This window comes from Herpailurus yagouaroundi, unplaced genomic scaffold (genome assembly GCF_014898765.1).
Source record: "Herpailurus yagouaroundi ecotype Mexico unplaced genomic scaffold, PumYag 192, whole genome shotgun sequence".
In the NCBI taxonomy this organism is placed as follows: Eukaryota; Metazoa; Chordata; class Mammalia; order Carnivora; family Felidae; genus Herpailurus; species Herpailurus yagouaroundi.
In genome coordinates, this window is record NW_024412423.1 from 15325973 (window position 1) to 15347266 (window position 21294).

At 40.9% G+C, this 21294-nt stretch overlaps 1 protein-coding gene and 1 long non-coding RNA gene across 5 annotated transcripts in view; one reads left to right on the forward strand and one right to left on the reverse strand.

The window, feature by feature from the left end:
- PRRC1 (proline rich coiled-coil 1) overlaps positions 1–15163 on the forward strand; it is a 35656-nt gene extending 20493 nt beyond the window's left edge. For all 4 annotated transcript variants that reach the window (XM_040444371.1, XM_040444372.1, XM_040444373.1 and 1 more), the window contains 3 exons: positions 353–456; positions 5809–5911; positions 12058–15163. In XM_040444371.1, the coding sequence (XP_040300305.1) occupies positions 353–456; positions 5809–5911; positions 12058–12267 (417 nt within the window). In that variant the 3' untranslated portion in view covers positions 12268–15163. The remainder of the gene's footprint in view (positions 1–352; positions 457–5808; positions 5912–12057) is intronic.
- Positions 7712–11961, reverse strand: LOC121010645 (uncharacterized). Its single transcript, XR_005781311.1, has 4 exons — positions 11856–11961; positions 8891–9060; positions 8621–8797; positions 7712–7918 (listed from the first exon to the last, which is right to left on the reverse strand). It is a non-coding gene; the product is annotated as an uncharacterized LOC121010645 (long non-coding RNA).
- Positions 15164–21294: the final 6131 nt, after the last annotated feature.

A 21294-nucleotide genomic window follows, 5' to 3' on the forward strand; every position in this document is an offset into this window, starting at 1 on the left:
ACTAAAAAAAGATTTATCAGTAAGATATCCTCTTGACAGATCAACATTAAGAAGTAGCACACAGTTTCATATTAGTACAATTAGTACCAATTAGAACATTAATGTAAAAATAATCCATTTTATAGTAACAACCAAAGTAATAGTGTATATGGAAAGTGCTCTGTAAACGTTAATATGGAGGAGAACATGATTGGACTCTTATACTGTTTATACTTCTGTATTCTTTGGATATATGCAGTGGGTATATAGGTGTGTTTGGTGTAGATGTATATATTACTTACGTAACCATGAATTAGTATATAGAATACTGAGTAACTTGAAATGGCTTCTAACCTGTGCCGTTGTCATTCAGGGTGCCCAGGAACGGATAGATAGTTTGCGTCGAACTGGAGTGATCCATGAAAAACAGATTGCTGTGTCAGTAGAAAACTTCATCGCAGAATTGCTACCTGACAAGTAAGAGGCTTCTTTTCTTTTAATTAAAAATTTTTTTTTGTTGTAATGAGAACTTTCGCAATCTACTCTCTTAGCATTTTTCAGATACACAGTACAGTATTAACTATAGTCACCGTGCTATATATTTTATCCCGACTTATTTCATGACTGAAAGTTGATACCTGTTAACCTCCTTCACCCATTTTAACCACCCCCCCCCCGCTAACCATCAGTCTATTCTTTGTGAGTTTTTTTTTATTCCATGTATAAGTGAGATCTTGCAGTATTTGTTTTCTCTGACTTATTTCCTTTAGATTCTCCTTCTTTGTTCATGGCTGAATAGTGTGTGTGTTTGTGTGTGTGTATATACCACAATTTCTTCATTCTTCCACTGACGTGCTTAGGTTGCTTCCATGTTTTGGTAATTGTAAATGCTGTTGCAGTGAACATTGGTGAGGGGTGCATCTATCTCTTCAAGTTAGTTTTCATTTCCGTCAGATAAATACTCGGAATTGACGGATCATATGCTTGAATTTTTTGAGGAACCTCCATCTTGTTTTCATACTGCTGTACCAGTTTACATTCTCATCAAGGGATTTTTCTCTACATCTCTGCCAACACTTGTTATTTTTTTGACTTGTGGTAATAGCCATACCGATAGATGTAAGGTGAGATCTCATTGTGGTTTTGAGCACCTTTTCATGTACATGTTGGCCATCTGTATGTCTTTGGAAAACTATTTAGAGCCTCTGCCCATTTTTTAATCATTTGGTTTTTGTGCTCTTGAAGTTTTTAATATATTTGTATGTTAATACCTTCCGAGATAAAGGATTTGTAAATGATTTTTCCCATTCAGTAGGTTGCCTTTTCATTTCGTTGATGGTTTCCTTTGCTCTGTAGAACCTTTTTAGTTTGATACAGTCCCACTGAATCATTTTTGGTTTTGTTGCCATTGCTTTTGGTGTCCAATCTAAAAAATCACCACCAAGACTGATAGCAAGCACTTTACTCTCTCTTGTTTTCTAGGAGTTTTATGGCTTTAGGTCTTAAGTTCGAGTCTTAAATCCATTTGAGTTTTTGTGTATGGTGTCAGTAGTCTAGTTTCCCCAGCGCCATTTATCCTATAGACTCTCCTTTCCCCATTGTATATTCTTGGGTCTTTTGTCGTAAATTAATTTTAATTGACCATGTGTGTAGGTTTGTCAGCTATTTTGTTGCATTGATGTGTGTCTGTTTTTATGCCAATACCATACTGTTTTGATGAGTATAGCTTGGTAATATATATTGTTTGAAATACAGTTTCTTTGCCCTTCTTTGTCTCTCATTACCGTCTGTTTTAAAGTCTGTCTGGTTTAAGTATTGTTCCCCCAGTTTTTTTTTGGTTTCTTTCACGTCCATTTGCGTGGAATTTTTTTTTATTTAAAAAAGACATAGAGACTTAAAAGTCTATATGTGTCTTTAGGTATGACGTGAGTCTCCTTTAGGCCACATATAAATGCATCTTGTTTTTTTATGTAGTCACCCTATGTCTTTTGATTGGAGCATTTAGACATTTTATTGTTTTGTAGTTGTGTCGTTCTTTCATTATGACCGATGACTTTCTGTTGTGTTATACATAGCCTTATTTTTTTTATCTATTAGAGGTTTTGGGTTTGTAGTTACCATAAGGTTTCTATATAACACCTTACCTATATAGCAGTCTGTTAACGGTCTCTTAACTTACGCCAATCAAAAACTCCATTTTTACTCATCCCTCCACCCTTTCTGTATGTCGTATTTTACATCTTACCATGAATCCCTTAATTAATGTAAATATGGTTTTACTACTTTTGCCTTTTAACCTTTGCAGTTGTATAAGTGATTGATCTACTCCCTTTGCTGTGTGTTTGCTTTTACCCGTAAATTTTTTTCCTTTATAGTGTTATCTCTGTGGCCTTTGCTTCTTAGAAAAGTCTGTGACATTTCTTACAAGCCTGGGTTAGTGGTAATGAACTACTTACCCTTGCCCGGTAGAATAGTCATGACTGTAGGTTTTTTTTTTTTTTTTCCTCCACTGTGATTATAATGCCACTTCCTTCTTTTCTGCAAAGTTTGTGTGGAGAAATCCGAGAGCTTTATGAGGTTTCCCTTGTATATAACTGGTTTACCTCTTGATGTCTTCAGGATTTTCGGTCTTATTTTTTGACATTTTATTTATGTTTTTTATGTGGACCTCCTTGGGTTCATCTTACTTCAGGCTGTGATTCTCTGACCTGGATATTTATTTCTTTCCCCAGGTCAGGGAAGGATTTGCTCCTTTCTCTCTCTTCTGGGACCCCTACCCTGCTAGTGTTAGTATGCTTAATATTATTCCAGAGATCACTTTTATGTATCTTCATTTTTTTTCTTTCTGCTTTTCAGCCTCTTTGCTTTATGATACCCTCTCTTCCAGATCACAGATCTGTTCTTCTTTCTAGTCTGACATTTCAGTTATTGTATTTAACTCTGATTAGTTCTTTTTTATGTTTTGAGTTTACGCACTCCAGTCCAGTGAGCATTTTTGTGACCATTACTTTGAACTCTTTATCCGTTAGATTGTGTAGCTCTAAGTTTTTTCTTGTTTGAAGCATAGGAGTTTGTGATTTAGGCAAAAACACCTACCTTTCTCAGTCTTGAAGGCGTGGCTTTGTGTAGATGTGTGTTTGGAGTCTTGGGAGGTTCCCAGGACATACCATGCTGGCATCACCTTCACAAAATGGCTTGAGCTGGTGTGTGTGTCCTAGGGGCCAGGGCTCACTGAGGTGGCATGCCAGCTTGTCTGCATTGTCACAGGTCCTGAGCACCTCCCACCCCAGAGAAAAGTCTAACAATTTCCCCACTGCTTGGGAGATGCTGTGGACTTAATGAATGAGCTTCCTTCACTTCTAGTCGAGTTGCTGAATTAAGGTTAGGTGGTACTTAGGTCCAACTGAAAGTCTTCACCTCACTTTGAAGGTTTTCCCCATCCAGAGCGGTCCTCCATTTTGCCCTCCTGGCTTTTACAGCTCTTTAATTTGGTTACATATAGGGTTTACATACCTCGTCCACCTTTTCATTGGGAGCATTGGTCTGCCATAAACTGCCCCATTGTAGCTAGCTGTGGCATTTTTCCTACCAATTACCTTTTAACCAGTACAGTGGCGTTTAGGAAGATTAGGGATAGAAAAACAGTTGACTCGTGAAAAGCATAGATTGGAACTGCACAGATCCACTTACACAGCTTTTCTCTGATAGAATGCAGTACTATAAATGCCTTTTTTTCTTCCTAATGATTTTTTAAGTGTTTAGTTTTGAGAGAGAGAGAGAGCACAAGCAGGGGAGGGGCATAGAGAGGGCGACAGAGGATCGGAATATGAGGCTTGTGCTGACAGCACAGAGCCCTGCATGAGGCTCAGACTTGTGCACTGTGATGTCATGACCTGAGCTGAAGTCAGACATGTAACTGAGCCACCCCGGTGCCCCTCTTCTTAATGATTTTCTTACTTTTTTCTAGCTCACTTTATTGCAAGAATATGGTAGATGATGCCTATAAAACATGCAAAGCATGTTTTAATAGACTGTTATTGGTAAGGCTTTTGGTCAACAGTAGGCTTTTATATGTGTTTGGAGAGTCAGAAGTTAGATTTTGGACGGCACTAGGGGGTCATGGCAACCTAAATGTCCACATTGTTCAAGGGGATACTGTAGTATTAGGAAATCTGTTGGTTTCTAGTGTGGATTAAAGAGGAGGGGATGGAAAGGCTGTGATAGGAAAGTGCAGACGAGCCGAGAGGGAGAACATACAGAGCAAATAGCAAACCTAGGATCAAACCACTTGACAGTTCCTGCTTTCTCTCTGCTGTGGTCCTGGTCCTGTAGGAAATAAATGCTGGGAAGATACCCATCCAGGAAGAGCCAGTCAGTCGAAAAAATGTGTTGACGCCTAAAAACCAAGAGTAGAGCCAGTACAGACATACTTCTCTGATGAATTTTATATCAGTTCATGTTATGTGAGGAAAACTAACATGGTCTGTACCATGCCTGGACAAAAGCCCGTGTAAGCATGGACTATCCTTATTCAGAGATTAACCTGTCAAGTTCAGAAATCTTAGGTTTTGTGTTAAAATGTCTTTTTTTGTGTGTGAACTGACTGGTGGTGGTAGGTGGTCTTTGTAAAATAGAGTGGCGGTTCCCACGTTCTGTTTTGAGATTTTTGCTGGTAAAAAGTATTCAAGTATCTTGGAATCACAATTCTTGAGCTCTTTTTTAGTCAAAATGGCAGCTACATGAGATTGGTTATTTTAGCAGCTACCTGGAGAGGGATCCTCGGTGATTGTCCATGAATGTGTGGTGGGGAGTGCCCTTGGAGTTCTTGAAGGATAGTATTTGGGAGAGGAGGAAGACCCTAAGTTTCCCTGGCCAATAGCACTCTTGAAAGAAATGCAGGCGGTTTCCAAGGGCGTGATCTTGGTTGCAGTTTTAGCCACATCCCTGTTGACATGCTCAAGAGCCTGATGGAATTTTAGATAACAAAGAGGACCTTGTAGTTCTTCTAATGCGTCTTCACCAGCATCACCAAGGGACTTTTACCTTGAGTGAGTCTCATTTTCAGCAAGTGCTTGCCTAACAGTCACTACAGTTATACACAAGTTACTGATGAGTATGCCAAATAAAGAGTGTCATTTAATGTTATTTTGAAACCAGATTTTAGGATATGAATACTAAGAATGTAATGCCTGATCATTTTAATCCTCAGCAAAACTTACTCTATATTTTACTTTGCTGTTTCTTTAAATATGTAAATAGAAGTTACCTAATTCATTTTCTCTTCCATCACACTTTATTAGATCTACATATTTTTAAAAATAGTGAACTTTTTTTGCTCTATATATCCTCTTGTTATTCAGGCTTATGATTTCATGGCATCTGGTGGTTGCATAATTCTAGTTATCTAAAATGCTGGTAGTGTTACAGATGACTTAAGGCAATTATAAAATGTATTTTTGTAATTTATGAGTAACTTTAAATAGGAGAAAGTTTTCTTGAAGTGTTTTTCAAGACTGATTATCAAAAATGAGAAGATTTATTTCCTCTCAATGAGCTTAATCTGCTATTAACTTTGCAAATCAGCTACGTATTAACGATGGAGATGGTAATGTAAAATTTCTCATATTTTACCAAGTGTCCTCCCTCCTCTTGGAATTAAGCTAATAGGTAATTTTATATATTATTCTTATGGATTGTTTTCTTGAAAATTGATTAGAAAAACATTTCCTGTTTGAACGATAATAGTTTTTGGGTTAGTTTTTTCTATTCACTGTAACTTTTTTTTTTAATGGCACATCAACAACTTAATCCTCATCCATCCCGTTGTAGGTGGTTTGACATTGGCTGTTTGATAGTTGAAGATCCTGCCCATGGCATTCACCTTGAAACGTTTACCCAGGCCACACCAGTGCCTTTGGAATTTGTACAACAGGTTGGTTTTCTCCTTTTTCATTATTGAAATACTGTTTTAACAAAAAAAGCTTTTGTTAGATTTTTCACTGGATATACATTTTTGATTTTGCTTCTTAATTCTTTCCCCTTTCAGCTTTTTCTCTTTGCTTTCCAATTTCTTTCAGGTTGAGTACCTTCCTCGTTTTCCAGCTGTCTTTGAAAAGATAATACTTGGCAACCTTAATCATTAATTTCCTCTTTTGTTTTTATGATTGTGCTGTGCTACTAACAGCAGAAAAACGATTTACCAGTTCTGGTTTTATATCCACTTTTCGTTATCTACCATTTTGGTTCCCTTAATTATTCCTATCTTTTGTCTTGATCTTCCTTTTTAGTTCATCTTTTCTAACAAGTTCCTGGAACTCAGGAAACCCACTTTTTCTCCATTATGGATTTATTATAAAAGGATCTGACTCCAGAATGACTAGATGGAAGAACTGCATGGGGCAGGGGGACAGAGGTTCCATGCTGGCTGGACCCTCCACTTTTCCAGATTTGTCATGTTGACTCAGAAGCTCTCCCAACCCCATCCTTGTGGGTTTTTATGGCGAGTAGGTTATGGAGGCATGTTACCAAGCCCATAGGTTCGGGCTTTCAACCTGATTAACAAAAGATATCTTTGTGGTTCTCAGTCCTTAAGAAACTACAAGGATGGTAGGAGCACTGTGCCAAAAACTGGGGTCCAAGATCCAATATGTATTTCTTACTATAAACCACAGTATTACATGTCCACCGCCTGGTCTTCAAACACAAATTCCTTATAGCAAAACCACCACGAAGGTTTAAGACAACTTGCACATTACTAGAATCCCATTCAGTAATAATTAACTATCTAGTGTGTCATCACGTCCTGTCAGAATGTCCACAGGGAGAGGTCACTCAGGTTTGTAGTCTTCTGTTGGCTTCCTAAACCGGGTGTGGTGGCCTTACCCTTCCAGGCCTGCGGTATAATGGAGCTCAGAGCCAGTGTTAGCTCTTGCCCTGGCCTTTTGAGGTGTTAGCATAATGTTTGGTTTCCCTCATTGGATAACCCATTAATTCGTTCCTTTACCCATAGCTACTATTTACCCTGTTTTCCTTTTCATACTGAAACTTTTTCCCTTGCATCTGCTGGCATGCTTTGGAGGCAGCCGTAGTAGTCTAGCAAGTACATCCACTCAGTCCACTTGTATTCAGACAAGGTGAGGTTACAGAGGTACAGAGATCTTGCAGGTTTGCTTCCAGACCTCAGATAAAGCTGGTGTCACAGTAACGCATCTGAAATGTGTTTTTGGTTTCTCAGTGCAGATGATGGTTATGTTTACACTATATTGTCAAACGTACAATAGCATTATATTTATTTTTTTCCCATATTGATAAAATAGTATTTATTCTCTCAGAAAGCTCTTGTAAAACTGGCAAGTTTAATTTTCTACTTAGTGATTATTTTTCTGGAATTATTCCTCCCATTACTTCCCGTCTTATTTGCCTCTATCCCAAATTAGCATTATATTTAAAAAAACAATATGATGTTTATACCTCAATTAAAAAATACATGACTGCTAAAAAAATTCATTTGGGCATCGAGCAAGTTGTAATTATCGATCACAGATCACTAACAAATAATGAAAAAGTTGGAAACATTGTGAGAATTACGTATTTAGGAGACTGACAAACGCTGTTGGAAATGTGGCACCAATACACTTGCTTACTGTTGCCACACACCTTCCATTTGTAAAAAGTGCAGTACCAGCAACGCGCGGTAAAGCGAGATGCAACAAAATGACGCCTCCCTATGGTGGGCTGTCTCCACCACTGGTACGTGTAGCCACACTCCCTGTCACCCAGTTTTGCCACAGAGAGTGCAGGCACCTCCTGCCCCGTAGGCCCTTAGGAACTTTGTAAGGTCAGGTTTGAAACCATACCTAGAGTTTCTTGCTTAGGAGTCATCCCTGTTTCCACGTCTGTGTTTGCAACATCGAACAGGGGAATGGAAAGCTGAAGTGATCTAAGGAAGAAGGAACAAGTCACTATACCAGGGTCACCCTCCCTTGGCCAGAATTGCAGCGTGAGACCATCATCCTCGTCTGCCCCCTGCCCCACATCCACAGGAAAAGAGAGCTTTTCATCTCTTTCATCCCACTCACGCTCAGTCCTACACTCATGTGAGCCGGCACCTAAATGCCTACACCTGCAGCTTTTCAGACAACTGTGTTTCTGTTGCCCCTTTCTCTTCTGGACCAAACTCGTTCTCGAAGGAGGATATCTCTGTCCATCGTGTCCATTGCTAGACACGGGCTGTCAGGTGTGTTCCTTGCTCTGGAGAAACGCTCAGCCATCCAAATTGGCACAGTATCTTCTATTCAGGTTCTGTTAGGCTGTCTGAACATTTGCACCTACCCCTTAGTAAGGAAAGCTCCATCCAAAGTCAACGTCTGTTCCTGCCAAGGCCCATCTGTAGCCCCCAGAGCTGTCACCATCAGTCTCCTTTGTCGTCTGTGTTTATGGTCTTCCCAGCAGGGAACGTGCTGCATAACCATTTGCATGCTTTCTGTCGCCGGTTGGGAGACAGTTCATATTGGCATTTTTTTGTCTCAGAGAATGCAAGAGGACTCTGTCTAGATTCAGCCTACCTCTGTAGTTATCCACTCATTTTGTAGACCCAGGTAGCCATCTAACACAGGGGTATCTGTTTGTCCATTCCACTCACCTTCCAAACCTGGAAGAAGTTCTGATGGGATCCTGTCCTGCTTCATTGCACCCCTCAGATTCATTTCCACAGGGCTGTGCCCCACATGGGCAACCTTTTAATAGGTAACATATCCAGTGTGCCTTCCTGCCCGACCATATGGTCAGACCATTGGCCACTGCCCTGAGTCAGTAAAAACTGAAACAGGAAAAAAAAAAAACACTGGTAAAACCCCCAATCATGCTGAGAAAATAGTGTGCATTTTAGCCCATGGAGCTGATTCATTTTTACCTTCTTCTGTCCAAGTGATGGCCTTCCAGATAGACTGTCCCCTCACCTGTGGAACTGCCATCCACGGACCAAGCAGCTAGCTCTTTGCTCTTCAGTTGAGAGTTGTTCATAGGGCACGGTCTACATGGCAGTTGGTTCTCACAGCTTTTCCCATGGCTCCAAAGTGAGTCCTAGAGGAAAAGAGGGGCCCTGGTCATGACTGTCTCCCTAGGCATCATGATCCTGTATGTAAACCATTTCCATATTAGGAACTTTTCCTGGGCACTGCTGTCCTATTAAGGGATTCTGCAATATCATCCTAGACGTTATGCGTATTTCACATTTCAAAATCATTTTATGTCCTTCAGTGAACGGGGTGGCTTTAACTAATAGTCTGGTAGCAAGGTAGTAAATGCCCCTCAGATGGAAACATGCTACTCCGGAGTCCCAGGAAATGTCGCTGGATGGCACTCAGATTTCTGCCGTAAGCCTCAGTCTAAGCTCCACATCGGACTGGCACAGAGTTTGTCACTGCCAGCTCACAGCTTCTGCCTCACAGTGTGGGCTCAGCCAGTCCTACTGGTTACTGTATAGCATGGCCAATAAATGATACTTGAAGGGTGAATTTACAGCCCTTCACTAGGCTGGGGAAGCTTTCCACAGTGATTACAGTGTCCATGCCCAAAATGCAATCAGATAAAAAAAAAAAAAAAACTTCACATAAAGCTTGCTCAAACCTAACGGTTTCCTTACACATTGGTACTTCGATCTGTACTTTTATCCCCCTAATGCTAGACTCTATTTGGAGCTCATCCACAGGATATGGTTTTACAATAATAGGCAGGGCACCTATTCCCCAAACAGACATGATCACCATTTGCACATAAAATCCAAGTCAAGGAGACACCTTCACATAAAACTTGCTGAAACAATTCAGCTTCCATAACCCAATCAACCCTTCCATTTTCACTTTCTAATTGTAGCTCTCATCACAGCTTCACCAGTAGGCCTGGTAGTGCAGCTCGAGGGACTTGAAACCTCTCTTCTCCACTCTTGGCCACTGTCTCTGCTTGTGTGCACAGGTCTTTGTATTTCCAGCAAGAGGGACAAGGGATAGGTCTTCCCTCTCCATTGACCACCTTCTTAGTGACCAGAGGTCTGAGAGGTTCTTTGTGTTGTCCGGGCATAACTTGTACCTTGGAGAGGGTGGCCTTGAGGCTAGTGGCATAAGCCAAGCCAGACAAGTCGAGTTGGGCCCAGCATCAAGGCTGGACTCACCATTTTCTTTTAGAGTGTAGCTGTGGTAGAGAACAACCACCAAGGGACTATTGTGCCTTTTTGTTAATAGTTTGCATTTCTTTGGGTTTCCAAGAAATCAGCTTCCCAGGAGTTGGATCCATCTCTAATTTTCACTGGTAACTTGACCTTTTAGTAACCGAGTACATCCCAGATGCTGTTCCATGCAAGTGGTGGCCGCCCCGCAACCAGACGGTCTTCCTCCCTCATTTTTCATCTTTGTTCTTGGCAAGCTACGTGTTTCTATGAGCCATGGCTGTGCAAGCCAGCTACCCCTTCTGACACCTACTAACTAGGTCTCCTACCCATTTCTAGTGTGTGGGAGGGGTTTTCCACACCACCCAGCAATTCTAGGATACCAGCTGGTATCATACACTGCAGCTCCACTCTGACACTGTCTTCCTGGAGATAGTGTCAGATCCTATAGGGTAAGGACTCGGTCCCACAAGACAGCCCCTCCCCAACCTCACACACCAGGGCCAAGTCCAGGTTATCACCTCTGCTTCTGGCCCCACTGCCGCACGTTGGTTCTCATAACACCTTCCTTCTCAGAAAGCCTGGTGACTCATTAGATGGCTTGCCTGTTACAAAAGGATACAAGTCAGAAACAGATGGATGAGAGGCAGAGGACAAGGTACTGGGAGAGGGTGCAGTGCTTCCATGCCCTCTCCCAGCCCGCCCCTCTCCCTCGATCTCCACATGTTCGCCAGTCTGGAAGCTCTCACAGCCCCATCCTTCTGGGTTTTTATGGAGTTCATTCGATAAGCATGATTGGTACATCTGGCCCGTGGTTACTTGGTCACCTTGCAGCCTCCCTCCCTCCCCTGAGTTGGGAGGGGATGGGATGACCAAGCACAGTTGACCCGTGAACACCATGGGTTTGAACTGCACAGGTCACTTACACGCAGACTTTCTACAGTACAGTACTTATTTTCTCTATGGTTTTCTTAACATTTTTTTCTGTAGCTTACCTTATTGTAAGCATATGGTGTACATATATAAGGTACAAAGTGGGTCTTAATTGACTCTGTTATTACAAAGGCTTCTTCTCAACAGTAGGCTATTTAGTAGTGAAGTTTTTGGGGAATCACAAGTTATATGTGGGTTTTCAACTATACCAGGTGGTCACTGTCCCTAACCCCTGCATTGTTCAGTGGTCATGTGTAAGTATATTTTTTATTGTAAGTCCCGGTATCACCGATATTGTAGCCTAGCCACGATAGGTTTATGCCAGAAACGGCCTGATGGTTCAAGCAACAGCTCATCAACTCACACAGTTCAAAACCTATTGAAGAAGAAAAAAGTATTTCTACAGAACTGACATGTATTTGCTACAAATCACCACAGCGATAACTTGTTAGCAAATCGGGATGAGAAGGGTATGTGTGTAGTGACAAAGCAAAAATCAGACCTGCTGATAAAATGTTAGATCCTCAGACATGCCCCAGACTAGACACTTTATAAGTGAAACGTGTAAATGGAAACTTGACATGGTGGAAAGGTTCCGAAGAGCACACTGATGAGCGAGGGACTGTGGAAAAGGACGGGAAGGTGCGCTCTCTCACCACCCAGCTTGTTAACCTGGAACAACACACTGACTGGCACTGAGACCTCAACCCTTGGACACTGAGCTCTGTTGGAGTCGTTCGATTAGGGCTGACATGACATGTGAGCAAGAGAATGAGCTTACTGTGGACAGTAAACACAGGAGGTGTGTGCAGCATTGTTCTAGGTTCTTCTGTAGCCTGGTCCCTTCCTGTAGCTGCTCGCATAGCTTCTCCGGGTTTGTCCTCATCTGTAGTAAAAGTAATCTGAGAGACTTTGGAATGTCAGAGCTAGGTCCAGTCGTTTTTAAAATGTATTATAGATTGATAAATTTCCTTTTTCCATAGGCTCAAAGTCTCACTCCCCAAGACTACCATCTGAGGTGGTCAGGCCTTTTGGTGACGGTGGGTGAAGTTCTGGAAAAGAGCTTAGTAAATGTCACCCGGACTGACTGGCACAGGACGTTCACCGGCATGTCTCGGCGACAGATGATCTACAGTGCGGCCAAAGCCCTTGCCGGCATGTATAGACAGCGCCTGCCCCCCAGGACCGTGTGAGGGAACGCTCGCCCCGGGCACGCAGACTCCTTCGCTTGGGGCCTGGCGGTATTTAGACCTTGTACCTCCCCCCTAAGTGGACAGCTTCAGTGAACGCAGCCGTCTTGATAGTTTGTGCGCTGCGGTTGTTCTTTTTTAGAAAGGCACGGGGTCATTCCAGTAGATGAAAAGAAACAGATCCTTTCTTTGATCGTGTCATTTCGTGTACCACAGTTCTTAAAAAAGAAAATCTATAAATATTTTTATAAGATACTTTGATATACCAAATTTATAAGGTGCAAATTCATGTGCCTGCTACATTTAACTTAATGATATGTACTTGATTTTTTTCGTTAAGAAGACTTAACTCATTAAAGAACGTGTCATTGTTTCTTCTATTTCAAGATTAATCTCTTCCTTCTTAGTTTTTGATGCTTCTTGTGTGTGCAGGTGATCTCAGGTCAGACACTGAGCCCTGTGCTCATAGTTGACCCTGAGACACCTTCTTGCAGGGAGATGGTTTGCATTTCTGTGCATATTTTTTACATGGGCCAAAATAATGAAATTGATAATTTTGTTGGTGTTATCATGTACACACATACATAGTCTAAAAAAGGAAAGATTTTTTTCAAAGTAAGTTTTGGCATTTCACAGATTTACACTCAAACGTTGGCGTGATGGGTTTTGTTTGCCGTGGCTGTGGGACAACTAAGCGGCACATGATTCAAGTGTATTTTACATCAGAAACATTTGGGTTATTTTCATGTAATACTATCCAGTATTTCCAAGTAAACTCTGATGTTGGCCATTATTTCTCTTTCTACTCGTGTTTTCTCAGCCGTTGTAGAGAAAGTGTTCAGAGGAATTGCTTTGTTATTTATGGGATTGTACGCCTCTTATTTTAATTAAGGTTACTTAATATTTAGTTTGCCTTAAACACTGCTTTTCTAACCTGGTGCCATTCTGCCTTTACTCTTTATGGAAGTTTTCAGTGAAACTATTTAATACTCATTCTGGTTTATCTACTTCATTGTGTTTGTATTTAGTGAAAGCTTCTTTTTCCCCCAAATAATATATTTTACCGTTTTTGAATTTCTATAAATCAAAACTTAAATAGTTTTGTCTTATACTTTTGGACTCTATATATGCAAGTTCATATAACTTTTTTGAAGACAGTTTCTTACCTAAGTGTAACTTAATTTTTATTTACTCGTCTATACAAGTCTTTAGATGGACCAGAATTAGCACAATCTTATAAAGGGTATCAAAGCTCTTACCCTGCACTGTCATTACATGTACCGGTTTCTTTGTATTGTTTTGAGTACTTAATTGATCCGTGCTATTTTTTACCTGAGGATGAGAAGCATTAATTTCACAACTGTGGTTTGGTGAAATTCAGACTTGTTTGTCATTCAAAGTAATGAGAGAGAGAGAAAAGACTTGTAACCAGCTGCTGTGGCATAATAGGGATCGAATACTTTTCTCTCCTCTTTTATTGCTATTTGTGGAACAGTCTATCTATGTTTCCTCCATCTCGTTAATAAAGAAGAGCTTTTCTCTACCATGTACTTTTCTCCTTTATTTTTAAAAAGGTACTCTTAGCTAACAGTATTTTATTGCGGCATTGGCCTGAGGAGAAAACACAGTTACGGATGAAGGGTGCCCCTACCATATTTCTGCTGCTTTCCCTCCTGTTATAGCGAATTTTATAGATCCTAAGGAATGTCTGTTTTATTTTAGCAAGTCGCAAATATTTTATGTTTTTAAGGACACAACAACGGACCTCCCTCAGATGACAGTTTTCCCACATTTCTCCAGTTATTCACTTCTTCTGCCACTTGGGTGAAGGAAGCCAAGTGATCTCCCGGCTCCTGCCAATTTGCTGAGCCTTCCGTTCTCTGGATCCGGGAAGGGCACATGTGATCTGGTTCCGGCCTCTGGATTCCTTTCTCGGCCATTGAAAGGCATCTGAGCGTGACTGCCTGCACACATGCTGTATTCCCAACCTCAGGCTTGTTTTTTCATTGTTAGCTTTCTTTGTTGTACTCGGGCGAGAAGAGTAACGTGTGATCTTGTTCACTCCCTGGCAGCGGCAGGCAGGCAGGGTTTCCTTGTGCTGGCATAAGATAACTCAGGTCATCCGTCAGCCCAGGGGTCTTTGCTTTTTTGTCCCTCAAGCTTCTCAGGAAAACCAGACTTTAACACGGCTCTTTACTTCTGGCCACAATACGTTTTTCTTCTGAAGTGCTCAAGTAATAACTGAATTCTCTCAGCTGGTACACTTTTAATTAAGTAGTGTCAAAGACGACAGGAAAAATGCAGGAAGAGTCATGTAACCTCAGTTGACACAAGGTTCTCAGATGGTTCAGTTCAAGACCCTCCTCTTAATAAGCTTGTCACGTAACCCTGGACCCAGAGCTTTGCCACGGACTCGTGCAGTTGGAAAGCTTCAGGTAGTCTCTAGTTTTCCCCTCCTGGTCTCTTTACTACTTCTCCATTCTCTGTTCCTTTTTATCTCAAGGATTAATGAGGTAGAAAATCGAGATGACTGAATATACAGCCAAATGGTAGTGCAATTCTAAGTTTAAGGAAAGTATTATATGCATGTCTTCAAAAATTATGCAAATTCGTGATATACTCAGGGTCAGCTAAATTACTTTAATATGTTGTTGAATTTACTTTGTTCCTCAACTACAAAAAACCCGAAACCGGTATATGTGTTCTCTGAAGCCAAATTGGTATTTTGTGACCCAAGAGATGTTGGGTTATGTATAAATTATTTAAAAACTTGGATTTTTTTACTCCCAGAATATGATGTTCATTCTTCAGATACTATGCAGGATGACATATTGGATAAAAACAATTTTGTAAGTATGTAAATATGTCAAATAAATAATACCTCAATTTATTGCCCTAAGGTGTATAGTGATTTTTTTTTAATGCTAAGTCATATTAACGTTGGATTAGGAGGACCTACATTCCTTTGTCTGAACTAGCTACTGGCTGTCAAGAATTCTTACACGGTAGCAACTTAAAACACATCTTCCCAGTTCAATGGTAGCATTCAGATGTACTAGGAAGCTGATTTCAAGTTCAGAGAACTCAGAATATTAAGGGGAGAGGATAGTCTGGAGATAGAGTTGATGGGCAAGAAGTTAATGGCCTGCATTCCTGAGATCTCTTGACTAGGGGGTTAATTTACCCTTAACCTCCACAAACACCTTCTTTAAAAACACAACACAACAAAACAACCTTGTTATATGCTATTCTGAGCCTGTGATCTCAGGGCGGAGAGTTTTGTTTTGATTTGGTAGGCAAGGGTGTACTTTACAAAACACAACGAAATGTTCATGTGGGTGTTTTGTTTGTTTGCCAAAGGAAAACAATATTGTTCGCAGAAGACTAGAAAAACACCCATTTGGAACCTAGGAAAGGTCCTGTTAAATGTATAACCTGTTTCAGAATTAACTGGAGGAGAAGTTTGGGCAAGAGAAGCAAAATTGACCAAAGGCCAATATCAAGGTGTAAAAACTTACACATGAAGGATAGCTTTGAAATTCTCCTTAATGTGAACGCATGTGAAGTAATTTAAAGCTGAGAGAAAACCAGGAACTGACAGTTACGTGATAAATGCATACTGCTGGTTAGGTAGTGCAGTAGAAACGTATTTTTATAGGTGATGGAAGTGAAACAGAATCAGCTGTTCCGTCAGTATCATCCCAGCAAGTGAGTTACAGAGAAGGGAGTCACATGGAGGGTGTTACCAAACCCTTCTCTTCCAAAGCATCCTGTGTATTTGCTTCACTAAGTGGGCACACAGCTAATCTTGTAAACGTTTGTCGAATTCAACTTCATACCTTGAGACTCTGCCCTGGTGTACTTTTAGTTTTACAATATTATGTTTAAGAAACACTCTTCATACTCCATATTTTTTCCTTTTAGTTTCAAGTGCTACTTGGGGCTTCCCAACGGGTATGAGAATGTATCTGTGATAATTGAATATTCTCCCAAATGCAACAATCCAGAAACTAGGCTCACATTTGAGTATCATTTTTAGGATTAGAGCCAGAAATGTCCTTACTGTCTAGTCTTCAGGCAAGGTACTGACCACATACCTTTCAAAATGTATTTTAATATTTTGAGTCCTCCTGCTCCAAGGGCCACACTTTGAGAACCACTGCTGTGATACCATTCCTGACTCATTCTTAATGTCCTAAGTTATTTTAGAGGGTGAGGTCACCAAGATAGCAGCATAGGTCGTTCCTAACTTCCCCGTTCCTCTCAGAACAGCAATTAACAACTATTCATGGAACAGATACCACTGAGAGGATCAGAACAAGATAGCGAGGTTGATGTACCCCTCCGCCATAGAGACTAGGACCGACTGCGTGGGAAGGGCAGGAGGAGCAGCGACGTATGGGACTCTGTTGCCGCACCACCAGGCCGGCACAGCACCACACCGAGAAAGCCTCCCTGAGCCTCTTGTCCCTCCGTGGGGAACAGAACCCAGGCTGGACATCCAGCTCCCCCAACATTATGGGTTACTTCTTGGGAGCTCCTACTCTAGTCTTGAATCCTAGGTACTGTGGGCGAATCTGCAGGACTTGAGCACAGTGAATTTGATGATGACGGAAAAATAAGCAGAGGCTTCCAACAACCAGCACTGGCACTTTGGCCAACCCATTTCCTCCCTGCAGCCCCCAAGCAGTGGTCCCAAGAAGTGGTTTTGCTCATCTGCAGCACCAAGGATGTGGCACAGTCTGATGAGGGAACTCAGCAGGGGGCGGGTCAGCCTGCTTTCAGTCCTATAAATCAACGGCCTCACCAGCCCTGGATCCTGGTCTGCACCCACCCAGGCAGTGGAACTGAATCAGAGCCCAGCCCTCTGCTGAGTGTGACTCTGATTAGCCCCATCTGACCCAGAAAGGCTAGCAGAAACCCCTGGAAGCTGCATAGCCTGGCAGTGCTCGTGCAAGGAGTATGGTAGGCAGAGCTGATCATCCACAAAATGAAGTCAGTGCCAGGTGACCCAGTCAGAGGAGCTAATTCATACCCCACTCACCATTAAGTAAAAACTCCCACCACCACCACCAAGCCAGAAAGCCTGGCTCTACCACCTGCAAAGCTAAGTAGCCTATCAATTCTTGAGCAGAGAATGTGGAAGGCAGAGCTGACAGTCTGCGGAGCAAAGCTAGTACCCCTGGTCGGGTAGGGAAATTGAGGCAGAGAATGGTTTAAGACAAGACTATAAATAAAGAGCCTTACCACCCACCTTGGAGCTGGTTCTCCCAATGTGCTCTGACAGAGAAACTAGTTCATAGCCTCACGCAATGCTGAATAAAGCCTGAGCCTGCCTTCCCAGAGAAGTTAGCCAGAGCACATGTAGTCCATCCAATAGCTCACGACTTTACCCATTTAGAAAGAACAAAACCAGTGGCCTTGTTTGGCCAGGAAATACATTGTGTACTCTTGCGTGATTCAGGTGCCCAATCAATGAACCATGCATGTCCTGGGTTCTGCCCTGCTGCCCTGCCAGGGCACAGAAGCTAATTCCCCACGCTGCTTAGTATCCAGTCCCAACCATCTAGTATGCCTGACCAGAGAATCCTACCACTTCACTTGGGCAAAGAATCAAAGCAGGAGTTCAGTCCAACCATTCTCAAAGCCACACCCCACCTCCCAACCCAGACCAGAGCTTGGGCAGTGGCCTCAACCCACAATAGACCCTGAAAGCAAACCTCACCAGCCCAAGGATGCGCCTAGCACATACTTCCTACCATATTGAGCTTCCTGGGGAAAAACCGTCTATGCCTAATCGAATCTGTAAAGTAGAGAAGAGGAACTATTTAAATGTGCAAATACCAACATCAAGAATTCAGGATCATTAAAAATAAGGGAGCAAGAAGCACCAAAGAAAACATAAAACTCCAGTAACTCACCCTAAAGAAATGGAGAGCTCTCAAATATCAGACTAAAATTCAGAAGAATCCTTTAAAAAATGTTTAGTGAACTGTAAGAATACACAGATACCTCAATGAAATTTGAAAACAATGCATGCACAAACTGAAAAGTTCCACTAATAAAGAGCAATCATCAACAACAAAAACCCAAGTAGAATTCCTAGGGCTGAAAAGTATAATGACTGAAGTGAAGAACTCAATAAAGAGCTTCAAAAACAGATCTGATCATGCAGAAGAAATCATTAGTGACTTAAAAGACAGAACAGGTGAAATTATGCAAAGGGGGAAAAATTAAAAAAAAAACAACAATGAATGAAAAGCCTACCACCAACAGGACACCATCAGAAGAAACAATATTCACTCCTTGGGAATTCCAGAAGAAGAAGAAAAACAGTAAGTGACAAAGTAGATTTAAATAAAAAATGGCTGAAAACTTCCCAACACCTGACCCCAAGGACCCAAAATAGGTTGAGTTCTCAAGGGGCTGCAAAGAGACACATTATCATTAAACTGTGAAAAGTCAAAGGTAAGTAATTTTGAAGCTAGCAAGAAAAAAGAGCAGAGTTACATGCAAAGGAGCTCCCAAAAGACTATTGATCTCTCAGCAGAAATGTTCCAGGCCAGGAGAGAATGGGATGATATATTCAAAATATTGAAAGAAAAAACTCAACCAAGAATTCCACACCCGGCCAAACTGCTGGTCGTCAGCAATAGAGAGGTGAAAACTTTACCAATCAATAAATGCTGAGGGAGTTCATCACCACTACACCTGCCCTACCAGAAGTGTTAATGGGAGTTCTTTGAGTGGAAATAAAAAGAATCCAATTAACATCAGAAAAATCTAAGAAGATAGCATAAAACTCACAGGTAATGGTAAATACATAATCAAAGTTAGATTCTGTAACATGGAAGGGTGGTAGATAATGCACTGATACTTCAAGTTTTAAAACATAGTAAAAATAACCATATCTGTACTATCCTGTTACTAAAAACCAAATATTTAAAGATATGCAAACTATAATATCAGTAAACAAAAATGGGGGTGGGGAAAGCATGAAGTTTAAGAATGCTATTCAAGTTACGTTTTCAGTTTAAGATAGGGTGTTACAATTTTCAGATATTTTATGTGAGCCTCATGGTACCTTTAAAGGAAAAACCTAGGGGTGCTTGGGTGGCTCAGTCAGTTGGGCGTCCGACTTCAGCTCAGGTCACGATCTCACAGTCCCTGAGTTGGAGCCCCGCGTTGGTCTCTGGGCTGATGGCTCAGAGCCTGGAGCCTGCTTCCGATTCTGTGTCTCCCTCTCTCTCTGCCCCTCCCCCGTTCATGCTCTCTTTCTGTCTCAAAAATAAATAAACGTTAAAAAAAAAATTTTTTTTTAATAAAAAAAAAGGAAAAACCTAAAGAATTACACAAACAACATTACAGTTCAAAGGATATCTGTACCAAAAGATATCAAAACACAAAATGAGAGGATATGAAACAATGAACAACAGATCTGCAAAACACCCAGAAAACAAACGACAAAATGGCAATAGTAAGTCCTTACCTATCAATAATTACTTTAAACCTAAATGGGTTAAGTTCTCCAAAACACAAAGAATGGCTCTGTGGGGGAAAAAAAAAATAACCAACAAGATCCAATGATATGTTGTCTACAAGAGACTCACTATAGCCTTAAAAAGGACACAGACTGAGAATAAAGGGATGAGAAAAGATATTCCAAGCAAATGGTAACCAAAAACAAGCAAATAAAAAGGCAGGGAAGCTCTACTTTTATCAGACAAAATAGACTTTAAGAATGACTACAATAATAAGAGACAAAGGACATTATATAATGAGAAATGGATCAATCCACTGAGAAGATGTAACACATGTAAATATTTATGCACTCGATATCAGAACCCCTAAATAAATGAAGGAAAAATGAATCGCTTAAAGACAAATCAACAGTAATACAATAATTGGGGCTTTTCTACCAACGTTTCAACACTGGACAGATCATCCAGACAGAGAATAAAGAGGGAAACAGCAGAAAGGGGAAATTAAAGGGGAAAATAAAAATTATCTTCAGACAATGAAATGGAAACACAACATGCGAAAGCTTACGGAATGCAGCCAAAGCAGTTCTAAGAGGGAATTCATAGCACTAATGCCTACACTAAGAAGCAAAGATCTCAAACAATGTAACTTCTTCAGACATTTCATTTGGTAATTCTTGTAGAAACAAACCTACTTGGAAAATTTTCTAGGCTTAGAAAATATAAGGAATGAAAGGCACTTGCCATTACTGATTGTAATTCAGAAAGGTGATACTAAATTTTGTGTTGGCTTTTTCATACATGCCCACATGTGTAAAGTAGAATCCAAGATTAAGAATTAAGAGGATACAATAGAAAACACTATGGGAGAGAATATGAAGAATAGGTTAGAGATGAAAATTAAGTCTATTAATTTTTGTATAAATTGAAGCTATAAAATAAAAACCTTTATGAGGAAGTTTTGGGGTTAAGGGGGTAAAAGTGGCATTTGAAAAAACTAAGAACAATACTCTTCCAAAACAATAAAGCATAATCCTAATAGGTTTGGGGGAAAAGAGAAGAATTTTTAAAAATCTGCCGACCTCTTTAGATTAAATGGCAATTTTGCCATTCCGTACATATAATTATAACTCAACAACTGTGTGTTCTTCAAAACATTTTGTTAAAATCCAAGAAAAAAATTTTTGGATTCTTTTGAGTCTCACCAACCCAGAAACTACAAGATGCCATCTCTATCTAAAAACAAGAGAAAGGAGGGGCGCCTGGGTGGCTCAGTCGGTTGAGCGTCCGACTTCGGCTCAGGTCACGATCTCACGGTCCGTGAGTTCGAGCCCCGCGTCGGGCTCTGGGCTGATGACTCAGAGCCTGGAGCCTGCTTCCGATTCTGTGTCTCCCTCTCTCTCTGACCCTCCCCCGTTCATGCTCTGTCTCTGTCTCAAAAATAAATAAACGTTAAAAAAAAATTAAAAAAAAATAAAATAAAATAAAAACGAGAGAAAGTAATGCTGCCAATCTTATTGTACAAGGCTAGCATCACTCTGATACCCAA